The sequence below is a fragment of the Python bivittatus genome, unplaced genomic scaffold (assembly GCF_059951505.1).
Source record: "Python bivittatus isolate LINGU-HERP-01145 unplaced genomic scaffold, Pbiv_v1 ctg000190_np1212, whole genome shotgun sequence".
Classification (NCBI taxonomy): Eukaryota; Metazoa; Chordata; class Lepidosauria; order Squamata; family Pythonidae; genus Python; species Python bivittatus.
The window spans coordinates 2,450,150-2,472,800 of record NW_028277042.1 but is presented as its reverse complement, the minus strand read 5'-3'; the positions used below and the strand labels follow the sequence as shown (position 1 = coordinate 2,472,800).

Below are 22,651 nucleotides of genomic sequence, written 5' to 3'. Positions count from 1 at the left end.
GTTACATTCTTGTGGGTGACAGCTGCCCTAGGTTCTATAGACACCATTTGCCACTCTCTGGTGTGTGTAAAAGCAAACATATTGTTTCTGTTAGTAGTGGTTTCTACTAGTTATCACAGTAGTTTGGGGAATGGTTAAAAACAATTAAGAAGCAAGATGTTAACCATCTACTGGCATGCAAAGGACTTTAAGGTGTGTGGACTTCACTCCCAGAATTCCCCAGCCAGCATGCTGGAAGTTGATGTCTGCACATCTTAAAGTTGCTGAGGTTGAGAAACACTACTCTAAAGTAAAATTCCCTTCAAACTGAAATCCACCCCTCTACACATCCATGTAGTTTTCCTGGCAACAGTATGGAAGAAATTTACCATTGCCTTTTGTGAATGATTTCCACTTCCCACTCTAGTCTACAACCGTGGGACTTTCTGGAGATCTCCCATCCAACTATTATCGAGACTTGGCTCTGCTTAGCTTCTAAGCCTAGACAAGGCCTGCAGAGGCTAAGACTCCTGTTGTTCTAGGGCAGTGTTTCTCAACCTCAGCAACTTTAAGATGTGTCGACTTGCTGGCTGGGGAATTCTGGGAGTTGAAGTCCACACATCTTAAAGTTGCCGAGGTTGAGAAACACTGTTCTAGGGACTGTAAAGATTTGGGCTAAATATTAAGAACTGATCATTTATGTTACATGATAATGGCACAGACTAACTCAGAAAGTGATGGGCGCTCTGGCTAGAAGTATTTAAACAGCTGCTAGTTGGCCACCTGTCTGGACACCATCATTGCTTCATCACGCATTTGCTCTGCCTGCAGCTGGTGGGGTGAAAAGAACTTTACAGAGATCTTTTTCAACAAAATGGGATTAATCCAAAGCTAGATGTCCCAGTTGAAAACCATAGAACAAGTTAGTCTTAGCTTAAAGTCCCATTAATTTCCAGGGGTCTGTTTTAAGTTGGGGAAAGCTCTGGGTTTATAGGAAAGAATTGATGCAGGTTTCTTTTGCCAGCAAGTATGGAATAGGACTGGTGGCTTCTTAATCACATTTGCTTTCTGCTTCTTTGTAGCTTCAAGAGCAGGCAATACGGAAGTGAGTTTGCAGGAGCCCTTTCCAAAAACCTACCTAAGATCAAATACCTGACAACATTTCAGTAAGCATCCTTCTCAAATGACATCATGTGCTATTTTGGGACAGGGGCACGACGGGCCTCGGGTTCTCTCCTCTTCTTACTCAGCACTCTAGACAGCTCCTTCAGTGACCTTTGCAAATTCTTTGTAAAGCTTGCCAGTGCTTCAGCCAGGAACAAACGAACTTGTGGGAATTCTTGTGGGCAGAGACAGCGGGGTGACCATTTTCTTCAGTTTCTCCAGGGGAGGTAGAACACTCTCCAACCGCTTCCAAAAGAGGGGTTTGCGCTCCAGCGATAGTATTTTTGTCTGCAGGTTTTGACATTTTTTATCACCACATTTGCAGCAGCAACAGTGATAGTGTAGGCCACCCCGCTAATTCCCCAGATGCTCTTAAGCTCCCATTGCCTGCTCTTCTCTGGATCAAAGTGCCCCCCCTGCCTTGGGCCTCATCCTTCCATCCTCTTATCTGCAGCATATCATGCTGGGATAACCATCTATTTATGCCACGATGTTGCCTTGGTCTCTTCTTCAGCCCACAGCAGAGGCAGCTTTAAGCCCTCCTTAGCTGTGAGAGTTTTCAGGTAGCCTTTTCCTCTTCTCCCAACTCCGTTCTTGCTGTGGCCCCAGTCTAGGATGCATCGCCAATGACGGGTAAGCTCCTTCCCACCCCTCTGGCCCCCGTGCAATGCCCTTCATGGTCATGTTCCTTGGGCTGCAGGAGAGACCAGGCACCCCCTTTGGGAAGACTGCGCTAACCCTTTGTGGCCCAGATTTAAACTGAGAAAAAGATCTGTGTTTGGCTAATTCTGTTGCCCCGAGTACATGACAGGTTTTACACTGTTTCTGCCAGCCAGAGATTTAACGTGGCCTTTCTTTTTTGTATTACTCTTGGGGGTTCATTTTGTCCATTCCAGCTCCGTGGCCACCCACAGGTTCCTTCCAGGTGGCATCAGCCATTACCACGGACCTGGATTCAATACCCAGCATTGGCGTTCCCTACAGCACTAAGTGAGGATGAAGCCTGCTCATCGTTCCTTGCTCCCCCCCGCTGCGCCCTGTGTCCCTCCTCCATGCCAGCGATCTTTCAGGCAAGCTACTTCTGGACACGGGTCTAGCGTTCCTTCCAAAGAGCGCTAGACTCATGTTCAGAAACAGGCTGATTGACCAGCCACAGGCGTGGAGCATATACTGCAAATGCATTTCTCGGTTGCATTGTCAGGCTTACGTGTAGGAGTCCGTGCTTTACTATTGCTATTTTAGGTGAAGTTAAGTCAGTGACTGTGCTAATAAATGAAGTTTCTGTCTGAGCCCGTTTGCTAAGAATGTACAATGGATCCAGTGTGCATAAACTGCATTTTATGATTATATCTATGAGTTTAATGGAATTCTTTGGAAAGTCACAAGTCCTGGCTTATACTTTCTAGTCATATTAAACACCTATAGTTTTATAAAAAGTCTGTGTTTCTCACTCTAATACTTTTTGACTAACCTGGATTCACACAATGTACAGCAAACCACATTATGCCTGTGGACTGTGTGAAGCAGGGTCTATATTTAGCCAAAGCTGAGTCTGAGAATTAAGCATGACATCAACTTCAGCTTATGAACTCTCCTTGTCCTAGTTCTCAGCAGAGTGAAGGCACAGTCACAATAAGCCATCTTATGATATGTTTCTTTGTTATTCTCAAAACCATGAATTGGCTTACAGTTTAGTATGATGTGTGGAATAAAGCCCTATGGCTAATTCCAAAAACCATGATTAAAACAAGCCATGAGTTAATACGAAATGTGATATATTATGTCCCTAAAAGTTACAGAATCCATTTTTTTGTACACTCCATCTAAAAGTGGAGTTTTAGACTTTATTACAACAATGTCACTTTTCGTTTTCAGGTTAACTGGTGGAAACATTACAAGCCCAGGACTTGAAGATTTAATTCGAGCTTTTCCAAATTGTCATCAGCTGGAAGAAATAAAGTAATTTAAACCATTTCATCTAGGAAAAAGTGTAAAGTAGTGGAATGCCTGACCATTAATCAGAGACACTGGGAAGTATTTTAATCAATTGCTACATTTCAGTTTGCAGGACAATAGATTGAAGTCCCGGGACTTGATCAAGTTTACAGAAATATTTTCCACCGTGGAAAAGTTAAAGACAATGGAGTAAGTACAGTCTAAAATAGCAGGCCCAAGAATGCAGCTTCAAATAGTTGGTCAAAATCTACTTGAGAAATAAATGTCTGAAGAGATCCACTGCTCTTATCTTTGTGCAAAGGATGCAAATGGCCTGCACTGCAATTTGCGTGATGTCATTTTATGTGTATGTGCGTGTATCCTGAAGGATATTTATATCAGTAGTCATCCCCATATTTTACTTACTAAATTTATATCCCACATTTGTAGAGGAGTTCAAGGCAGTGTACATATTTCTTGCTCTTCCTATTTTTCCTCACAACAGCCCTGAGAGGTATGTGGGGCTGAGAAGGAGGGGCTGGCCCCAAGTCCCCCAGGGAGCTTTTGCGGCTGAGGGGGAACCAGAACTTGCTCTCCCTGGTCCTAGTCCAACACCTTTAACCATTGCTGGTTCTCTGGAATATCTCTGCAGTGTTTTGTAGTGTGAACTGTGCCTTTTACAGTTGATTCAGATCTTAATTCCACATACCACTTAGTCACGGTTTGCTTAGGCTTCAGGTTAACTGTAATTAGCTGAGTAGTGACCTCATTCTGTCATAAATCATGGTTTACAAATGACAGTGCCTGAGATCATAATCGGCTAAAACAAAAGCAACTCTATGGCATCATGGCTTAATGAAATGTATGAACACAGTCTCAAAACATAGTTCAGCAAACTGTGGCTTGATGCAGTGCAAAACCAGAGTTTGTTTAAGGTGGAAGCCTGATTCATAAAATAGAAAAAAAAAAGTGGGATGGTCACAAAATAATTGAGATTTGAATCTCTGAAATGTTGCATGTTGGTGATCATGGGTGACTTTTTATGCTTCACAAGTAATTGCCATGGATTTGCAACTGCAGCTTTATTATATTTTAAACAGTTTGAGCTACAACGAGATGTCTGTGGGCACCGTTCTTGCCTTCAGCAGAGCAGCCACAAATTGTCCAAACGTTTCCAAGCTTCAGATAAGGTACCGACTGCTAAATGTTGCCACAGAAAAGTGGCAGCAGAATTCATTTCTTTTCCTGTCTCAAAATAAGAGCTGCTTCATCTTTTCCCTGTTGGCCTGCTTCCTGTCAGAGGGCATGAAGCTGTTTTGTTCAATGGGGTAGCAAAACTAAGCCTGGGTATTAATTGTCCACTGCTTATTTCCAGGAAGAACATCTTAATAATCTCCTTCACCAACCTCTCTCCAAAAGAACCAAGGTGAGAAACTGGTCTTTGAGGGTTCATGGTAACTCCTGAAATTAATTAGTTTTAAGGAAAAATTGGCTGGGGTTAATTTTTTAAAGAACCCCGAAGGATAGGAATTGCAACGTGGGCCAGACTGACAATGGAAAGAAGTATTAGGGGGGCAGGAACAGAATGGAAGAAATCACTAAATTGTTTACTAAAGACCTATTATTTACACTTGTGGCACTACAGGTAATCCTCGGTTAATGACCACTCGTTCAGCGACCAAAGTTGTGATGGCGCTGAATGAGCGGCACTTATTTATTTATTTAATTTATATTTCAAATTTGTCACCGCCCATCTCACTGCAGAGTGACTCTGCGTGGTTTACAGTAAAAACAGAATAAACATTAATTAAAATAGATAAATATTAATTAATTAAAATATGCTAAAAAACAAACTAACTTATGACTGGTCCTCAAAGTTCTAGCTGTCCCAGCATCCCCGTAGTCACATGATCACGATCCAGGTGCTTGGCGATCGGCTCGCGATTATCACGGTTGTAGTATCTGTGGTCATGTGATCACCATTTGTGAGCTTCCCTGCCAACTTTCCACAAGCAAAGTCAGTGGGGAAGTCAGCAGGGAAGGTCTCAAGTCGCTCTGGTAAGTTGCTCCCACTTCTACCGCTTTTTCTCCCAAGGAGCTCAGCTATGGAGTATGAGAACCTGGGGATCTCGTACTCCGTAGTGCACGCCTGCCTGCAGCACCTCCCCGCTCCCATGCCATAGCATCTGCCCACCTGCCCGTGCTCGCCTGTGCTCGCATAGCACCACGGCAGCCATCAGCAAGGCCTCCTGTACCCGGCAGCAGCCATCCTGCACCCAGTGGTGTTCATGCGGTGCCGTAGCAGCCACTTACCTGCCCACCAGCCTGCTTGCAAGCTGCCCAGGACTTGCAACTTCCTGCCAGCTTCCCCATTGACTTTGCCTGTGGGAAGCCGACAGGAAGTCGTGAGGAGGTCCTCGCTTAGCAACCCACGATCCTTGCTTAACAGCAGCAACAGGGTTTGCTAGGATTGCCATCGCTAAGGAATACGGTCACGTCACACTTTACAACCACATTGCTTATCGATGGAAATTCCGCTCCCAATTGCCATCATTAAGTGAGGTCTACCTATAAATCCTTGTGAAAGCTAAGTCTGGACTGTAAACATACAGAAAGCCACAAGATGGCAGTAAAGGATGCATAAAAGTCTAACACTTGGCTGCCTTCTGGTGATCATCTGAAGACTTGCAGACCTGACATGGTAGCCTCAGTAAACGGATTGCAAGACTGATCTGAGTTGGTGAAATTCTGATCCGTAAAAAGTGGAAATGTATAAACAGAAAACTATTTAATTTTTTTTAAAGAAGCTTTTAAGTTGGTTGCTTAAAGATGTTCCTCAAGTGAATTCATCCCAGAAAGCAGAAAGAAAAACAAAAATGAAAATAGCAAGCAGAAGGTCATTTTTTACTCCATCAAGAAAAGCAAGAAAAGCAAGAAACTGTATTGGTTTCATTGCAGAGAGTATTCTGAAGTGAAATATTGGCTCATTATTGCATTTTTAGTGAAGTTTTAAAAAGGGCTGCTTTTATTTGTGTTTACTGGTTAATTCAAAACTGGTGGAGTCAAGCCTTTTCTCCTCTGTAAAAATCAGAATGTTGAGCTTTTAAAATCCCAAATTAAGCACTATCATTTGCTAACAGATTAAACTGTCTTAAAAGCACAGCAGTTGGGTCTCGCAGCATAATAGGCAATCATCATCCCTATATACAACAATACAACTGACTGTTGGATTATGCAGATATAAGCAGATGTTGGCTTGTAATTTAAATAAAGTACCTTCCATATACTTCAATGGGACTCCCTTTCAATAGGCATACAAGCTTTTGCATGATAAAGTTACATATCAAAAATGCACCACTGACAAGGAAGTAAGTCCCACTGAACTCATTGGGGGTTTTGTTTTGGGACTTTCTAGTCAGTTTTCTTACTCCTGGCAACAGCCTGGACAAGTCCCTGCAGTATTCTTGGCAAGATTTCAAAGGTGGTTTGCCATTGCCTGCTTCCTAGGGCTGAGAGAGAGTGACTGGCCCAAGGTCCCCCAGCTGGCTTTGTGTCTAAGGCAGGACTAGAACTCAGAGTCTCCTGGCTTCTAGTCGAACACCTTCACCACTACAGCAAACTATTCTCTTATTTCAGTTAGTCTTGATTCCTGGTGACTACATGGGTGAGTCGCTGCAGAGTTTGGAAGTGGGTGGCCCTGGCCTCCATCCTCCCAGGGCTGAGAGAGAGGGACTGGCCCAAGGTCCCCCAGCTGGTTTTGTGTCCAAGGCGGGACTAGGACTCCTGGTCTCCTGGTTTCTTGGTGCTTTAACCACTACACCACACTGGCTCCATTGGGACTGACTTCTGAGTAAATTAGCTGTAGCAAGTGGCAGCATCTAGGCTAAGCTCAGTGGACTCAGCTGGTCAATATTTCGATGGGCAATCACCATGCAATCCCTTGTGTATAGATGTGCTTAGAATGATTACGTGCAATTCTTAGCATCCCCATAGATTGACCTTCAATTTGCAGCAATTTGCTTCTGTAATGCATTCGGGCAGTGTTCACGTGAGCCATTTAATTGGACCAAAGGATAGCTTAGTGTGTCATGCAAACATCCTAACGGGTTGGTGTGGGGGAGTGAAGGTAGAGAGAACCAGTTTAGAAATCACACTGGGGAAGAAGAATAGAAAATTGGAAGAAGGAATGGGCGTGCCTGTGTGTGCCTCTGCACTTATTCGGTCTGTGATGGCGCTGATCCTGATGGGGATACCATGGAATCTGAAATATTCCCACCCGCTCCAAATAGTTCCAGAACAATATTTATCATTGTATTTGCCACTGAGTTGACTCTGAATTTCCTTGAACTCAGTTCAAATAAGTGGAAGTCTAGGTGTTTAGGTTTAATTTAAATCCCAAATCATTTTCAGGGGTGTTTTAAAGTATAATTGCAGCTCTCAGTTCCACTAGTTATGGTTTTGGACATTTGTGTATGTGTATTTTAATTAATTAATTTTATTTAAAACAGAGATCTATTTTCAAAAAAGGTAACGCCTATAAATGGACAGATAATGACTGAAGTTATGCAGTTAATGCTCAGTATTAGTAAGAGATTCCAAGCAGAGTACATCGAGTTGTTTTCATGACATAAAAAAGAAATATAAATTTTTGAGCTTAACGCCAAAATCTCCACAATATTATTATTTATAAATGTTAAAAAAGAAGAAGAAAAGAAGAACACCCCTAGAAATAATATAGATCAATATTTGATTTCTGCCTTCCCCCTTCTTTGTACTCCAACTGACTTGCAGTACGATTGACTTAAACTTTAGAAACCATCTATCTATTGATCTATCGATTGTTATCTGTGTCATGGTTTCAGGTTAAAAGAAGTGGGAGTTAATGAAGAGGAAACTGCTCCTAAAGCCAGAAGTTTTATTTTACAGTAAGTGTCTCTGCTTGTCAGAATTTACCGGTGGCACATTTTTAAAAAGTTTATCCAAGTGGTATTTTTACATTTGTGTTTGTTTTAAATAACACACACAGGGGCTTTATTACATGAAGATATTCCAGCAGTTGAAAAAGAGAGAGAGGCAGAGCCTGCACCTTAAAGTCATTATAGGATACAATAAAGCTCTAACATATCATATTTGTAACAATAATGTAATACATAGGATTTTTAACTTAGGGTTTTATGGCAGTTCAGTCCCAAACAACAAGGCATGTACATGCTTCAAAAATAATTCAGAAAAGTGACTTCAGGTCATGTGTGAGCTTAGCATCATTCTGCTGTTCATTAAAGGAGCTGGTCATTTTTCAGGCTTCCATTCAAACCTCAAAAAGTTGCAGTTGTTTTAAGGAACTCGGCTTCCCTAATAGTTAATGCAATTTGTCAGATGGCTGCATTTTTGGAGACTCCTATAAAAACTTGAACAACAGAAAAGTACTAGGCCTGTGCTTGCACAAGATACAAAATACATTTCTGAATTATTCTTGAAGAATGCATAGCCTTGCAAATTATAGTCTGCTATTCCTGTGAAAGAGAATATTGAAATATTGAAATGTTTTTTGATTGATTGATTGATTGATTGATTGATTATGTGCCATCAAGTTGTTTTTTACTCCTAGTGATCACATAAGATAGATTTTCTCCATGACGATCTGTCCCCAGCCTGGCCCTTCAGGTCTTCCAAGGGTGTCCCCATTGCCACTGTAACTGAGTCTGTCCACCTTGGTGCTGGTCGTCCTCTTCTCTTTCCTTACACCTTTCCCAGCATTAGAGCCTTTCCCAGAGAGCTGGGTCTTCACATATGTGTCCGAAGTAGGATCATTTGAGCCTGGTCATTGGTGCCTTGAGTGAGAGCTCTGGGTTGATCTGTTTGATGATCCATCAGTTTGGTTTCTTGGCTGTCCGTGGTATTCTCAGGAGTCTTCTCCAACATCAAAGCTCAAAGGCCTCAATACTCTTCCTCTCCTGCTTCTTTAAAGTCCAACTTTTGTTTCCATTGAGCGTCACAGGGAATACCATGGGCTGCACGATTCTGATCTTTGTAGGTATGGACACATCACAGCATCCAAAAATCTTTTCCAAGGCCTTCATGGCTGCTCTACCAAATGCTAGTCTGTGGCATATTTCTTGACTGCTTGTTCCTTTACTGTTGATGGCTGATCCTAAAAGGCAGAAGCACTCCACCACCACCACCACCATATCTTCATTGTCAATTCTAAGCTGGCTGACCTGTTGTCATTAGTTTAGTCTTCTTTATATTTAATTTTAGTGCCATTTTTTCACCATGCTGTTTGACTTTTATTACTAGGGCTTGCAGATCTTTTCCATTTTCGGCTATTAGGGTAGTGCAGGTTATTGATGTTTCTTCCTCCAATTTTAAAGCCATGCTCATCTTCTTCCAGTCCAGCTTCCCTTAATATATATTCTGCATACAGGTAAAATAAATAAGGGGAGAGTATGTGGCCTTGTCACACTCCTTTGCCGACCTGGAGCCAGCCTGTTTCATCATGTTCTGTCCAGACTGTGGCTTCCTGACCTGTATATAAGTTTCGCATGAGGACAATGAGATGTTCTGGGATTCCCGTTTTTCTGAGCACATTTCCACAGCTTGACGTGATTGACACAATGGAAGGCTTTTCTGTAATCGATGAAGCACATACTGACTTCTTTTTGGTGTTCTTTGGCTTTCTCAATTATCTGGCACACATCAGCAATAATGTCTCGTGTTCCTCGGGTTTTTCTAAAGCCAGCTTGAACACCTGGCATCTCTTTGTCCATGTAGGGCTCTAATCTGTGTTGGATAATTCTAAGCATTATTTTGCTAGCATGTGAAATTAAGGATATTGTACGATACTTTGCACACTCTGTTAAGCCTCTTTTTTTCGGAATTGAAATATAGATTGACCTCTTCCAATCGGTTGGCCACTGTGTTGTTCTCCAGATTTGCTGGCATAGCTTGGTTAGAAACCTGATTGATTCTTCTTCTGTTGCTTACAGTGGGTATTCCATCGGTTCCTGTAGCCTTCCAATTTGGTAATGGCCAGAGTGCTGATCTATCTTCATTTTCTCATACTAGAGGTTCTTGTAAGTAAGGAATATCTTCTAAGGTATCTTGGATGTTGATGTCTCTACTGTATAGTATTTCAGTATACTCCTTCCATCTTCTTTTGATCTCCTTTGAATCGGTTACTATCTGTCCATTAGCATATTTTAGCATACCAATTCGAGGTTGGAAGCTCCTTCTGAGTTCAGAGATCTTTTGAAAGACTTTCCATGTTTTCCATGTCTGTTTCCATCTTCCTGTGGTTGTAAAACTACTTCTTGTTTCTTCTAACAGCTCTCTGAAACTCTGCCCCAGAGCTCTTTCTGTCCCCACTGACTACAAACTTTATAGCTCACACAAAGCCTCCTCTAACTTTATACCCTCAGATGTGTTGGCTTGCCAGCTAGGTGATGACAAAGATGCCCAACATCTGGAGGACACCAGACTGGAAAATGCTGGTGTAGGCCTTGCCCGTGATCATATAGGATCCAGTCTTTTGGAAGGAGCCATTCCCTGAGACACCAACATGTAGGGGGGACATCACCAAAGTATGGCTCGCTATTCAAAATGATCAGATAGCATGATAATTTTCAGCCAGGTCATTGTATTAAGACAAAATATGGTTTTAGCCAATTGTGGTTGATTCAATAAGCCATGATTATACAAGCCATGACTTAGCTGCTGTCTTTGTCAACTTGGGTTCTTGTCTTCCACATTGGCAGCAATAACTCTGCATAAGGAATAATGTTCTAGGATTTGCAAGGGGGCTTCATGTGTCCCAGACAGGGCAGTGGGATAAAAATGATGAATGGACTCAAATAAAAATATTTTTATTTATATTTTTTATTTATAAATCAAATTTATATGCTGCCCATCTCACTATGTAAGTGACTCTAGGTGGTTCACACATAAGAAGCATAAAAACAGTTAAAAAACTACAAAACAAAGTTAAAAAACAGAGAGAGCATCCTCAAGGCACTAACCACCCCCAGTGTTAGGAGCCCCCATTGGATCCCCAAGTTAGTTGGCAGAGCCAGGTCTTCCTAATTATATTCAGAGCAATATTCATGATTGCTGCTTTCCTCCTGCGGTGCCCAGATTGCAAGATTGCCAGTTAGATTCACGAAGAGCAGAAGAATTGGCAGACATTCTCAGAAGCTGTTCCCACCTTTCTGAAATCAAGTAGGTACCCATTCTTTCCAAGTATCTGTAAACAGAAAGAGGTGTTTCAGTCAATTACTAACCTGAAGAAACATGTCAGTTTATCAGATAACCAACTTGGTGATGAAGGATGCAGAAAGCTGATGACTATGGTGTCCCAAATGTGTATTTCTGGTCCTCTGAAGTAAGTCCTTCTGAAAACTTGCCTTTTTCATTTGATATGAGAATACATTTGATTTGATTCCTAATGACTCCAGTCTATTTTTTGCAATCTAAGCTGCATTCAAACTGAAAGTTGCAAGCTATTAGCTTAGAGAGCCATCTGGGTGACCTTGAGCCAGTGATTCTGTTTCAGCCCTAGGAGGAACCACTTCTAAAAACATTATCCAGAAAACTGCAATGGATTAGTCAACGCCAAGTCAAAGGCACCAACTCCACCTCCCCAAACAACAACAAACTTAGGGACACACAACCCATACAACGCCATTGTGCATCTGACTTGAAATGAAAGTTGCTCATTTTCCTTGCTTTTGAATTCAGTATTTGAATTGAGACTGTGGCTGGATTTATCTGGGAATGTTCTTTACCTGTGATGACCAGTGGAATCAGCTGAGTTTTAGAAGGAGACTGGACCAGTTTATGAAGAATCATTCGGCTAATGATGATTGTGCCTCTTAATGGTTGCAAACTACCACTGGAATCACAGGCAGCCTTTTTTAAACTACCAGGTAGTGCGGAGCAATAGAAGACATGGACTGTTGTGTTTCTGTCCATAAATGCTGAATGCTTGCTGAAGGCATCCGGCTGACCATTATGTGACTCAGAATGATGGACTAGATGAGTCAGCTCTGGTCTCAGGGCTCTTCTTATGTTCTTATGATTGGTTCAATAAATCAGGATGCTAAGCCATAAAGCACAGTAATTGGGTTCGGATATGTAGAGAGTAAGGAAGATGGTCTTGATGGAGAAATGCAAGCTCTGTTGCCAAGGCAACAAGGGATAAAATATATTTTAAGCCCACAACATCCAGATAACGTTCAGAAGTGGCTCAGACAGACACCTCCCTAATTCACTATACATAAGTAGGAAGAGGTGCTACAGCACAATCAGGCTTGCAACATTCTGTTGTTATAGGCAGTCTCAATAACAGTAGTTTTAGTGTGGAGTCCTTGCTGTTTTTAGCCTTTAACTAAAACTACTAAAACGAAGTAGTAGATTTCTTGGTCTGGTCTACCTAGAAGGACAGACAGCATAACACACTTTGCTTAAATTAAACAAATCAGGTTATGATTGAGCACGTTATGTGACACAGATCTTAATCTCAGATAAACTTTAGACATGTTGTACTCCTGGGTTTTGATCCCTTTGTTGGTTTATTGTTTTCCACTAAGGCATCCATTATTACTAATGTGGCATTTATTGCTCTAGTGCTTTTCAGACAGTGAGTCTTTCTCTCTTGTGATCTGATTTGGTTTTCTGCAGTTTAAGCAACAACCAGCTATCGCTTAAGAGCATTTTTTGCCTCCTGGACTCAGTGAACATTTGCCCAAATATTGTGAAGCTGGAAGCCAGGTATGTATGGGGCTAATCAAGAAAAGGACATCCCCATTTTAAAGGGAAATGCTCTTGTTATACTTCTGGGCTGAAAGCTGCGCATCAGAGGCATTTTAGTGTCATGATATGTGCGCATGATCTCCCTAGAAGATCACTTGAATGCTCTCTGGAAGAGTTTAAGTCGCATGCTTGCATTTATACTCCACCAGTGTGCTTCTAAAACAACTATAGAATAGCATGCTTTCAAAGGGAATGAAACCTGGATGAGCACTGGGCTTCTGGAACTTTTCACCACTAGAAGAAGTGGGGGTGCATGTAACAATGTGGTAACATTTCTTAGGCTATTCCCTGCAGACTTTGGTCAACTTTGCCATTAAGTCATGATCCTACAGAACTTTCTCCTCTCTCTAGTGTTGATCGCCAAACTGCAGTCTTGACCCTTGTGAGTAGAGATGGTCCTGATGCCACTCATTCAAGGTATGTCCAGACCTTCAAGGTACACCAGTCTAGGAAACCAATGCCACGTAGTCAGTACTACTTTTATGGAAAACATATAATAACAGAATTTTGCAAGTCTCAAATGTGCTTCCCATTTTCTTCACTTTATCTTCATGTGAATGAGGGAGTGGCTTACCGGAGACATTTTCTCAAGTTACTTTCTTGGTCCAGGCCCCTTTAGTCTCACCATTGCCTTGGTAGTGGCTCTTCCTCCTGTCCTTCAAGGCTGTTCCCTCTGTCCTCTACTGTATGGCAGATTCCTAGCCAGGTTTGACTGATCACATAGCTGTACATTTGCTGCTGATTCCTCCCACCCATTGTGTGATATTTTCTCATTTGTCTTTGCTACAGGAATTACAACTTTCATGATGGACAGTTAGATAAATGTCAACAGATGGTGACATCAAAGAAAATATGGTACAGTGAATTTGTTGATATCTGCTTAGTCTAGTCCTCTAAATGCTTGGTAGGAAAAAGACTATTGTATGTTTCACTGGCTCCAAGGAAGACATCAAGGGTCTAAAAACTGTGGACTGAGATAGATATCTTTCTTTTATGAGTCAGGGTAATTTACTTTTCAAAGGAGAGTTCTGGGTGCTCTTCGGCTCTGTCCTTTAGTGCCTACTATGAATTGTCCAAGATAGCCTTGCAGCTGAAATTCAACAGAGGTCGGGTAATACAAAGGCTCTATTTGGTCCTTTCAACTCCTAGTTCTGACTGGGTTCCTCAGTGTTTGTGGCTCAAATTACAAATTCCTTTCTATATGATTATTCTGGTGGCATCATTCAGCTACCAGCTATAACCAAGGGAAGCAGAAAGAAAGGAACCCAGCTTTTCATTATGAAATCCTGCAGTGGATAGCATTTGAAAAAACAAAGCTAGGGAAGATTTTGTCTTCACATTTAGGTTCTCCACAGGCAGTCTTTGCATCATTCCCAAATCTGCACATCCTCGGGGTTCTTAGTTCATTTTAAGGTCTCAGTCAGTAGTTCTCTGGCCCTGTGCTGGATTTTCTGAAACAAAGGAAGTTGGATTTTTGTTTGTTTTAATGATGGGGTTTGGGACAATCTCTTTAAATAGCTTTGCTTTACCATGTCTTCCACTGAGCTCTTTTCTTGATTTAGCTGATACATCAAGTCATAAACTAACCTAGGAAGCTGGGGTTACACCATATGCAAACCCATAGAAAAATGAACCAATGTTAAAATTAGTAAAGCTTGGCATATTAAGTAAATTCATTAAAAAGGGGCAGGGCTTTGATCATGTGCTCACGGGGAGCGTTTTGACTTCTTGGAGTCCTTGTATGGATGCCCCAACTTTTCTGCTCAACCACAGAGATATACAAAACGTACCATTCTGAGAAGAGCAGAACCTTCCATTTTTTTCCAGACCATGCTGATTCAAGGCTTGCTTGGACGTTCTGGCAATTTTCTGGAAATAAACATTCCAGAATAGGGACACTATTTCATGTTCTAGAAGATTTGTTTCCAGAAGACTACCAGATCACAACCAGATTAAGTGCTAAAGAAGACAAGCAGCATGTTCCTATTTCTCAGGAACATACCAGCCCGAGAATCATAGGTTTTACATAGAACTGATTAGCCACATCCTTACCACAGATGTTGACATAGTATTGTGAAAAGAGGTCTTGTGATTACCAGTAGATGCATCTCATGGGTCAGTTCTTGTTTCCTGCTGCACAGGCTAAAATGATCTTAGTGATTTGCAGTTCCATGGGGTGTAGAAACCCAGCCATTGCCTTAGCAGGGTATGCTGATCAGGCCATCTTATTAAGCCACAATAAAGTGTGTTTGGGAATAGTGTTATATAAACTCAGGAAATCTATTTTCTGAACAGGTTTAAGATTTAATGTGCTGTGTGAAGCTAGCATAAGAAGCTTTAAATCTACCTGGCTAAAACAACACTTTAATGGTGATTTGCCTTCTTTATTAGCTTGGCAGGTAATTATTTTCATGGTGAAGATCTCAAGAACTTGTGTGTAGCTCTGAGAAGGTGTAGCAGTGTATTGGAGTTAGAGTAAGTGTTCATTCATTCTTGTAATTAAATGTGAATGGCCTGAGTTTTGGGGCACACTGAAATTTTGGAGGTCTGCATTACTATGTATATGTTAGTGTTTCAGATTTTTCCCTTTTAGAAATGTTGATATGCATCTGAATATTCTGAAATCTTCCACTGGGCCCTCTGCCCAAATCAATGAAGATAAAAATACTGCCTCAGCTGAATTCACAACCTAAAGTAAAATATGCAATAATAGAAGATAAATATGCACATTTGACTAGAAATCTCTTCTTTGCCTTCTTTGTCCTATCATCAGCTTGTCAAATAATTCTCTGGGTGACTCAGGTGTTCTGAAGATCATGGACTCCATCCAGGATCTAAAAAATTTGCATTCCTTAATGTAAGTGAAGGTTGTTCTCTTTAATTAATAATATCTGTAGATTTAAATGTCCTTGGACAGACCTTTTACTTAACTAAACCTGACCTAGTCCTCAGTGAAGAGATTGGACTTTGTCTGGACTATACCACTTTTTGATGACAGTTGAGAGCTTACAATTCTCTTTAAGTAGAGAACAAGCATGTTAGGGACAAGGCTCAACTGAGAACTTTTCCCTGACATTTAATTGGTGGGGGAGGAATATTTACACACAGGAGCATGTGGCCATGTAAGCCTACATCTCCAGAATGAAAGTGAAATGGTTAGATCTAGATTAACCTTGTTTGTGAGAATTAGGCCAGTACATGCTTACATGAGTCAAGGATGGAGACCTTGTGGCTTTCCAGATATTGTTGACTATAATCCCCAGGAGCCCTGTCCATCATGGCCAATGATTAGTGAGCAATGCTAGGAATTTACAACATCTGGAAGGCCACAAGTTCCCAATCCTTCCTATATGGCAATGTATCTCAGAAATTTGTTTTATTTCAAACATTTGTACACCACTTCCATTAAAAAATATCTCAAAGGGGTTTACAGAAGATCTCCATGGTAATACTCTTTTAACATTCTACTCTTCCTACATGTGAAATTGTACTGGCAAAGAAAAACATTTTTGTTAGGGGTGGCCCATCCCCTCTGCAAAGCCCCCTCCCAGAGCTGGGAATTTCCATCATGCTGTTTTGGATGGCAGGGGAAAAATCTCTATCTTCCCAGGCATCATAAACTGTCCATTTTGATGTTTAGATCTTCAGGTGTTGCTATTAATTGTGATTTTGCCTGTTGAGTTCATCTCTAGTTAGACTTCTTTTTTGTGCTATTTTTATCTTGTTTTATATCAGTATTTTTCAAACTTGGCAACTTTAAGATGTGTGGACTTCGACTCTCAGAATTCCCCAGTGGTTGGGGAATTGAACTGAAAGTGGGCAGCATCACAACATTAAAAATGCCAGCCTTTTTATTTTCTCTTTACCCTCGCATACGAATACCAAGTAGCCAGGACAAGGTGTCTAGAGCGTGAATATCATTAAGGAATTCTCTGTGGCCAAATCCAGTTCTCTATACATTACAATAATATTTGTATTCCTGACAATGACCATTTCTGCTCTCCTTCCTTCCAGTCTGAATAATAACCACATGTCACTGGACGGTGTCTTCTCTTTGCTGGAATTCTTCTCCGTCTTAGAACATATGACCTCAATGCAATTAGGGTATGTCAACAAAACCAGTTCTTCACCATTTACCTTCTCCATCCAGCAGGCTGGTTTACTTTGTTTCAGTTTGGTCCAAACTGTCCTAATACATCTTTACCGACAGGAGTCCGCCAGCTATGGTGGGCTACGAAAGTCTTTATCCCCAGGGGGCATGTCTAATGAATGGCTGGGACTGGAGGAAGTTGTGCTCTAATACAGCTGGATGATTTGGGTTTGAGGGTTTGTTTGTTTGCGTGCTTGCTTCGTGCCTTTGGGCCAGTCTTGACTCCTGGCAATAGCTTGGACAAGACCTTGCGGTTTTCTTGGCAACCTTTTTGGAAGTGGTTTGCCCTTGCCTTCTTCCTAGGGTTGAGAGTGACTGGTCCCAACCCTCCCAGTTGACTTTTGCACCTAGGGCAGGAGTAGAATTCACAGTCTCCCAGTTTCTACTATAGCGCCTTTAACCACTATAGCAATATTCCTCCTTCTTCATAGCTCTTTCTGCATATTACAGTAGATTGGCGAAAGTGAGCAGGATGATATTTATGCATGTTAATTAGCTGGAATTGGATTGCTTTTCATGGCTTGTCAGTGGCAAAAGCAACAACTGCCTTAAACTGATGTCTATGGAAATGGGGTCAGGGTGGAGGTATCATATCAAGTTCTTGCACAATTGAAAAATCCTAGTTGAGAAGTCTTGGGTTAATAGGGGGTTCATCTCACTTGAGAAACTGGGATTGTACCTTCATCTAGAAATCACCTTACTCATAGCATTTCTCCATTCTCTTATAGTTTGGGAAACATCCAGAGATGTCACTTAAGCTTTGGAGAACAAATCAGGTAACGATTGTTCATTTTGATCCATCTTTCTTTTCAGTAGAGAGGCAGAGCTCAGTGGTCAGACATTTGTATGAGAGAGGACCCCCGTTCAATCTCTGCCCTCTCCATTAGGGTTGAGAAAATCGCTCAGCAAATCTATCACTTCACGGTAGACAATACTGAGCTATGTAGTCCTAAGATTTATCTTGATTATAGATTAACGGGTTGGGATACATGTTCAATTTCACATTCAGGTTTTAGGGACCAATTTCCAAACTGGCGAACTAGTGTTTCAGCTAAAAATCTGTGGACCTTCACTAGGTTGGACCAAGGAATTGTATTACTTTGTAAACTTTATCGTGTGAGTGAGGAACATCTCTTTTTCTCCACCCATGTTTAAAAAATCATCTGCATTTCTAGCAGCACCAAGCTTTTTGAAGAATCCTTTTTTTAATTATTCTTGCTTGATCACTCTGGGAAGCAGTAAAATAGTTCTCTCAGCTGTCACATAAAACTTAAAAATAAGGGCATCTCCAGTATGGATTTTTTTTTAGGGAAGGAATTTCCTGGAATCGGTCCCATCTCACCTCTGTCTCACCGTGGATTTGCTAGAAGCAGTATACTGATGCACCAGGATTCCAGGAGAAAGATATCCCCTAATCTTGAATATTGTAGGAGGAGAGCTCTGCTGATCTATGGCAGCCTAAAATCAGAAGGAATCTGGTAGCACCTTTTCTGACTAACACATTTTATTAAAAGGCATAAGTTTTTGTGACCTGGAGCTCACAATAAATATACTGTGTTAGTCGGAGAAGGTACTACCAGATTTCTTCTGATCTTGGTATAAAGACACTTGTTGGTCAAATATTTGCAGTATCACTCAACACTGAAGGTCCAGATGTTTTGTTTTCAGAGGTTTACTAATTCAATACCTGGCATCTCCAACTAGAAAGATTAGGTAACAGGAGATGAGAAGGAGTTTTTCATTTCAGAAACTCTAGAGCAGTGTTTCTCATCCTTGGCAACTTGAAGATGTGTGGACTTCAACTCCCAGAATTCCCCAGCCAGCCATGCTGGCTGGGGAATTCTGGGAGTTGAAGTCCATACATCTTCAAGTTGCCAAGGATGAGAAACACTGCTGTAGACAGCCCAATTTGTTAGCACCATCTTGATGAGCACTCTGTAACCCAACCATGGCCTTGACTGAAGTAACCTAGTTTTCTTTTTGCCTTCCAGGCACAGCCCAGCCAGAGAGCATGTAGAGAAACAGCTGGACAGCCGTTGTTTTTAGTAAGTTGTGTTTTCATTTCTTTTTGGGGTGATAGCTCCAAAGCAGTTATGCTCATTCTGACATTCTCTATGGTGCCAGAATAGCCAGTCAGCGTTCCCAGGCATTGGAAATATATATATGTAATCTTGTTGTTTGCTCATTTAAGGCTGTGATATTGTTACAGAATCTATAGGAAGGGTGGAAAAGCAGATGGGGAAAACATCTCTTATTTATTTCTTTGTTAGATTTATATCCTCCTACTTTTCAGGAGCTCAAGGTGACATTTGTAGTGTTTCCCTCCTCCTATTTTTTCCCCCCAGAACAAGTCTTTTGACATAGCTTGGTGAGAGATGGAGTCTGGCCCAAAGTCATTATGGCCCTTTTTGTGATCAAGGGAGGTCTAGTGCCTGGGTCTTCCCATTCTTAGTCCGGCACCTTCACCACTACACCTGATTGGCTCTTGGGCCGAGAAGGAGGGACTGGCCCAAATTCAGCCTATGAGCTGCTGTGGCTGAGGAGAACCTGGGTCTCCTCACTCTTAGTCCAGCACTTAAACCACTGTCCCTCACTAGATCTTTCTACCTTCAAAGGATTTTGGCTGTTTAAGGGATAGCCCAATTTATTTTGGAAGATTTATTTATTTATTATTTCCTTTAGAGCAGTGTTTTTCAAACTTGGCAACTTTAAGCTGTGTGGACTTCAACTCCCAGAATTCCCCAGCCAGCATGCTGGCTGGAGAATTCTGGGAGTTGAAGTCCACACAGCTTAAAGTTGCCAAGTTTGAAAAACACTGCTTTAGAGCAAAGGGTCTTCACATTTTTTATACTCTGGACCCCTTCTCACAAAAATGTATTTAAAATCATAAACTAAAATACATAGATACAGATTATACTACAAAGGCTTGAGTACAGTTATCAAAATATTAAACAATAACAAATATGCTATATAGTAATATATGCGCTTCTTTATTAAGCCATTAAAGACAAGTTAAATTTCAGTTAGAGGTTAGTGAAAACTAAGCTGTCATATTTTTCCCATCCAAGTTCATGGAGCTTCTGAAATCTAAGGACCCCAGGTTAAAGACTTCCACTTTAGAGATTTATTTTCTACCAAAAATAATGTGGTTTCCATTCCAGAGATCTAATATACAGCCCTTCTCACCACAGTTTTTTCTATTTTCAGCCTAGCAGGTTGTGCAATAGGGCTGGAGAAGATCAGTAGCCTCTTTAGGGCTCTCACCAAATGTTCTGGGCTGACAGAAATCAAGTAAGTGTTGTGACAGATGTGTGCATATATTTACCCAGCATTTAAACCAGAATGGAACTGAGTTTGTATGAGCCACGTAGTGAATGAAACCAAAAGTTCCTACCTTCCCTTATTTTGAGAATAGGTTTATCTCCAAGGAAAAATAACAGGGCAAGAGAATACAAGTGGTTGTGCAGAATGCTTTGAATCTGAAATGTTTAAAGCCCTCTGTTTTAAATGATACGTATCGTTATTTTCAGTCAAAGATCAGGCACAAATCTGTAAAGCTTTTTCCCTCCTAGAGGCTCTGTTCCAGGTCGAAAATAGCTCCAACCTTACTGGAGGAGGTCCGAGCTCGAAATGGTCACATGTTGAACTCAGAACATCTGTTTCAAACTTGACACACTTCTAGTAAGGTTGGAAAGTCCAAACTCCTTGAAACATTGAGAATGTGAAACTTTTTGTACCCTCCTAGTAAATGTAGCTAAAACCTGCCTAAATCCTTAGGCGTTTTGGAGGGTTCATGCTAATTTCTGAGAAGGACATGGCAAGAGTCTTCTTCTGCTGAGACAGAGGACCTGAGATAAAGATGAGCAAGAAATACAAGTTTGCCTGCCAAGAGGAATTTATCTCAGCCTATTGGTTCCAGTGTGGCTATAGAATTGGGGAAAATTGAAATTCCAAAGTGCAGGAGAGCTAGACCATCCGCACATTTTAATGGGTTACCAACAGCAACATATGAAGACTGACTTTCTCCATGCAGAATGGGCCCTGCAAAAATCATCGCTTATTTTTTCCTTTATTATATGGACTTGTTATATGGACGTCTGCACACCATACATGTCCCCATTAATATCTAAGTTCTCAGGGCATTCAGATTCATTCTTTAATATCTACTGTCAGATAAAGATGTCACCTTGCTAAATGTCTCTAAGTATTGTTACATTGCCTACAGAATCCACATTGAGATGATTGCTTAGTATTGATTTTTTATAGTGGCTCATTAGTTTTGACAACTTTATTTTTGTTTGTATACTTTTGGTCTCTGACTGCAATAACAAATAAGCTGACAAAAAAATCTTAATTGTTACACACAAGCTTTGAAAATTCCTCCCTAATAATGCTAACCAAACACCTTCATTGATATTCTTGGCCCATCGTACGTATGTGTATGTGTGTCTCTATCTGTAACAGCTTTAATGCATTATTTTTCTCTTGTTGCTGGAAATTTCTTTAGCCAACATTATTAATGATGTTGGATACTCTGTGAAGACAGGCTATAAAATGTAAATCAAAAGCACAACACAAGATTTTCAGATTAACATCATCCAGTTGGGCTTTGATAGAAAATGGGGCAAGGAATCCATGGCTGATGAGAAGGATCTAGTCCAAGGTAGCATCCCTGAAATTTTAATCTTGATGATGGCATTTTGGAGGGGCATTTTTTTCTGCCTAGTTTCAATATTTTTCAAGGTTGAAGCTTAAGGGGGAAAGGTTAACTACTGCTGTGAGACCTGTCCCCAAATCCTTCCTCTGTGGAGCAATTCGGGCTGAAATAAAGCTTAGCTCCTTGAACCAGGTCTACTGGATCTGTGCTGAGTTTGAGCAGTCATAGAAGCATTGATGTGATGTTCCTTAAAATCAGAACAAAAGTCGTATGCTGTTGCTGGAAGCCATTTCAACAGCTCTGTGGACCTTCTCCTCCATAAATACAGTAGTCATGATATACTTCATTCTTCTGATGCTTTCGAATTTTCTACCCTGACTACCTAGTTTCTCTGGGAATTCACTGAATGATCAAGAAGTTGAACAGATGCTCTTGTTTCTGCCCAGTCTCAGCAGCCTAAGATTCTTAAGGTGAGTCTAGAAACATTTCTGCCTGAGATCTGGAGTCCTCAATGTAGGTGCACAAAACTGCTAATGGTCCCATTAAAAAATTCCTTAATGCTTACCAGGTTCCATACTCTGCTTGCTTTTTTATTTTTAATTTTAAACACACACACACACACACACCAGGATTTGTCAAGCTGCAAAAAAGTACCAGTTTCCTTATCCCTTGTAATTTCAAGAATGCTTCTGGGTTTGTCAGCATTCTTAGAAAATAAAAATGGTGGGTGACTGAACCACAGTGCTTTTTGTAGATGTGTGTCCACCTGCCCAGAAAAAAAGTAAACTGGGGTGGAGGAAGGGAGGAGAGGTGTGGCAGGGGGCATCCAGACAAATTGATATTTTGTACCTGGCTGTGACCCTTGTGGCAGTCATTTTGTGAATGGGTAAATTCCCCCCCCAGTAGCCATTTTGTGGGAGCGCCCACATTTTCTCAAAATTCTAAATGAACCGACCAGT

General features: G+C 41.2%; 1 protein-coding gene across 4 annotated transcripts in view; it reads left to right on the top strand.

Annotated features, from left to right (window-relative positions):
• NLRC5 (NLR family CARD domain containing 5) overlaps positions 1-22,651 on the top strand; it is a 78,505-nt gene that overhangs the window by 15,976 nt on the left and 39,878 nt on the right. For all 4 annotated transcript variants that reach the window (XM_088135892.1, XM_088135893.1, XM_088135891.1 and 1 more), the window contains 18 exons: positions 1,062-1,145; positions 3,019-3,102; positions 3,205-3,288; positions 4,179-4,268; positions 4,454-4,504; positions 7,941-8,003; positions 11,209-11,292; positions 11,372-11,455; positions 12,754-12,843; positions 13,237-13,302; positions 13,675-13,740; positions 15,277-15,360; positions 15,659-15,742; positions 16,900-16,989; positions 17,764-17,811; positions 19,027-19,080; positions 20,243-20,326; positions 22,079-22,162. In XM_088135892.1, coding sequence (XP_087992018.1) covers positions 1,062-1,145; positions 3,019-3,102; positions 3,205-3,288; positions 4,179-4,268; positions 4,454-4,504; positions 7,941-8,003; positions 11,209-11,292; positions 11,372-11,455; positions 12,754-12,843; positions 13,237-13,302; positions 13,675-13,740; positions 15,277-15,360; positions 15,659-15,742; positions 16,900-16,989; positions 17,764-17,811; positions 19,027-19,080; positions 20,243-20,326; positions 22,079-22,162 — 1,374 coding nt within the window. The remainder of the gene's footprint in view (positions 1-1,061; positions 1,146-3,018; positions 3,103-3,204; positions 3,289-4,178; positions 4,269-4,453; positions 4,505-7,940; positions 8,004-11,208; positions 11,293-11,371; positions 11,456-12,753; positions 12,844-13,236; positions 13,303-13,674; positions 13,741-15,276; positions 15,361-15,658; positions 15,743-16,899; positions 16,990-17,763; positions 17,812-19,026; positions 19,081-20,242; positions 20,327-22,078; positions 22,163-22,651) is intronic.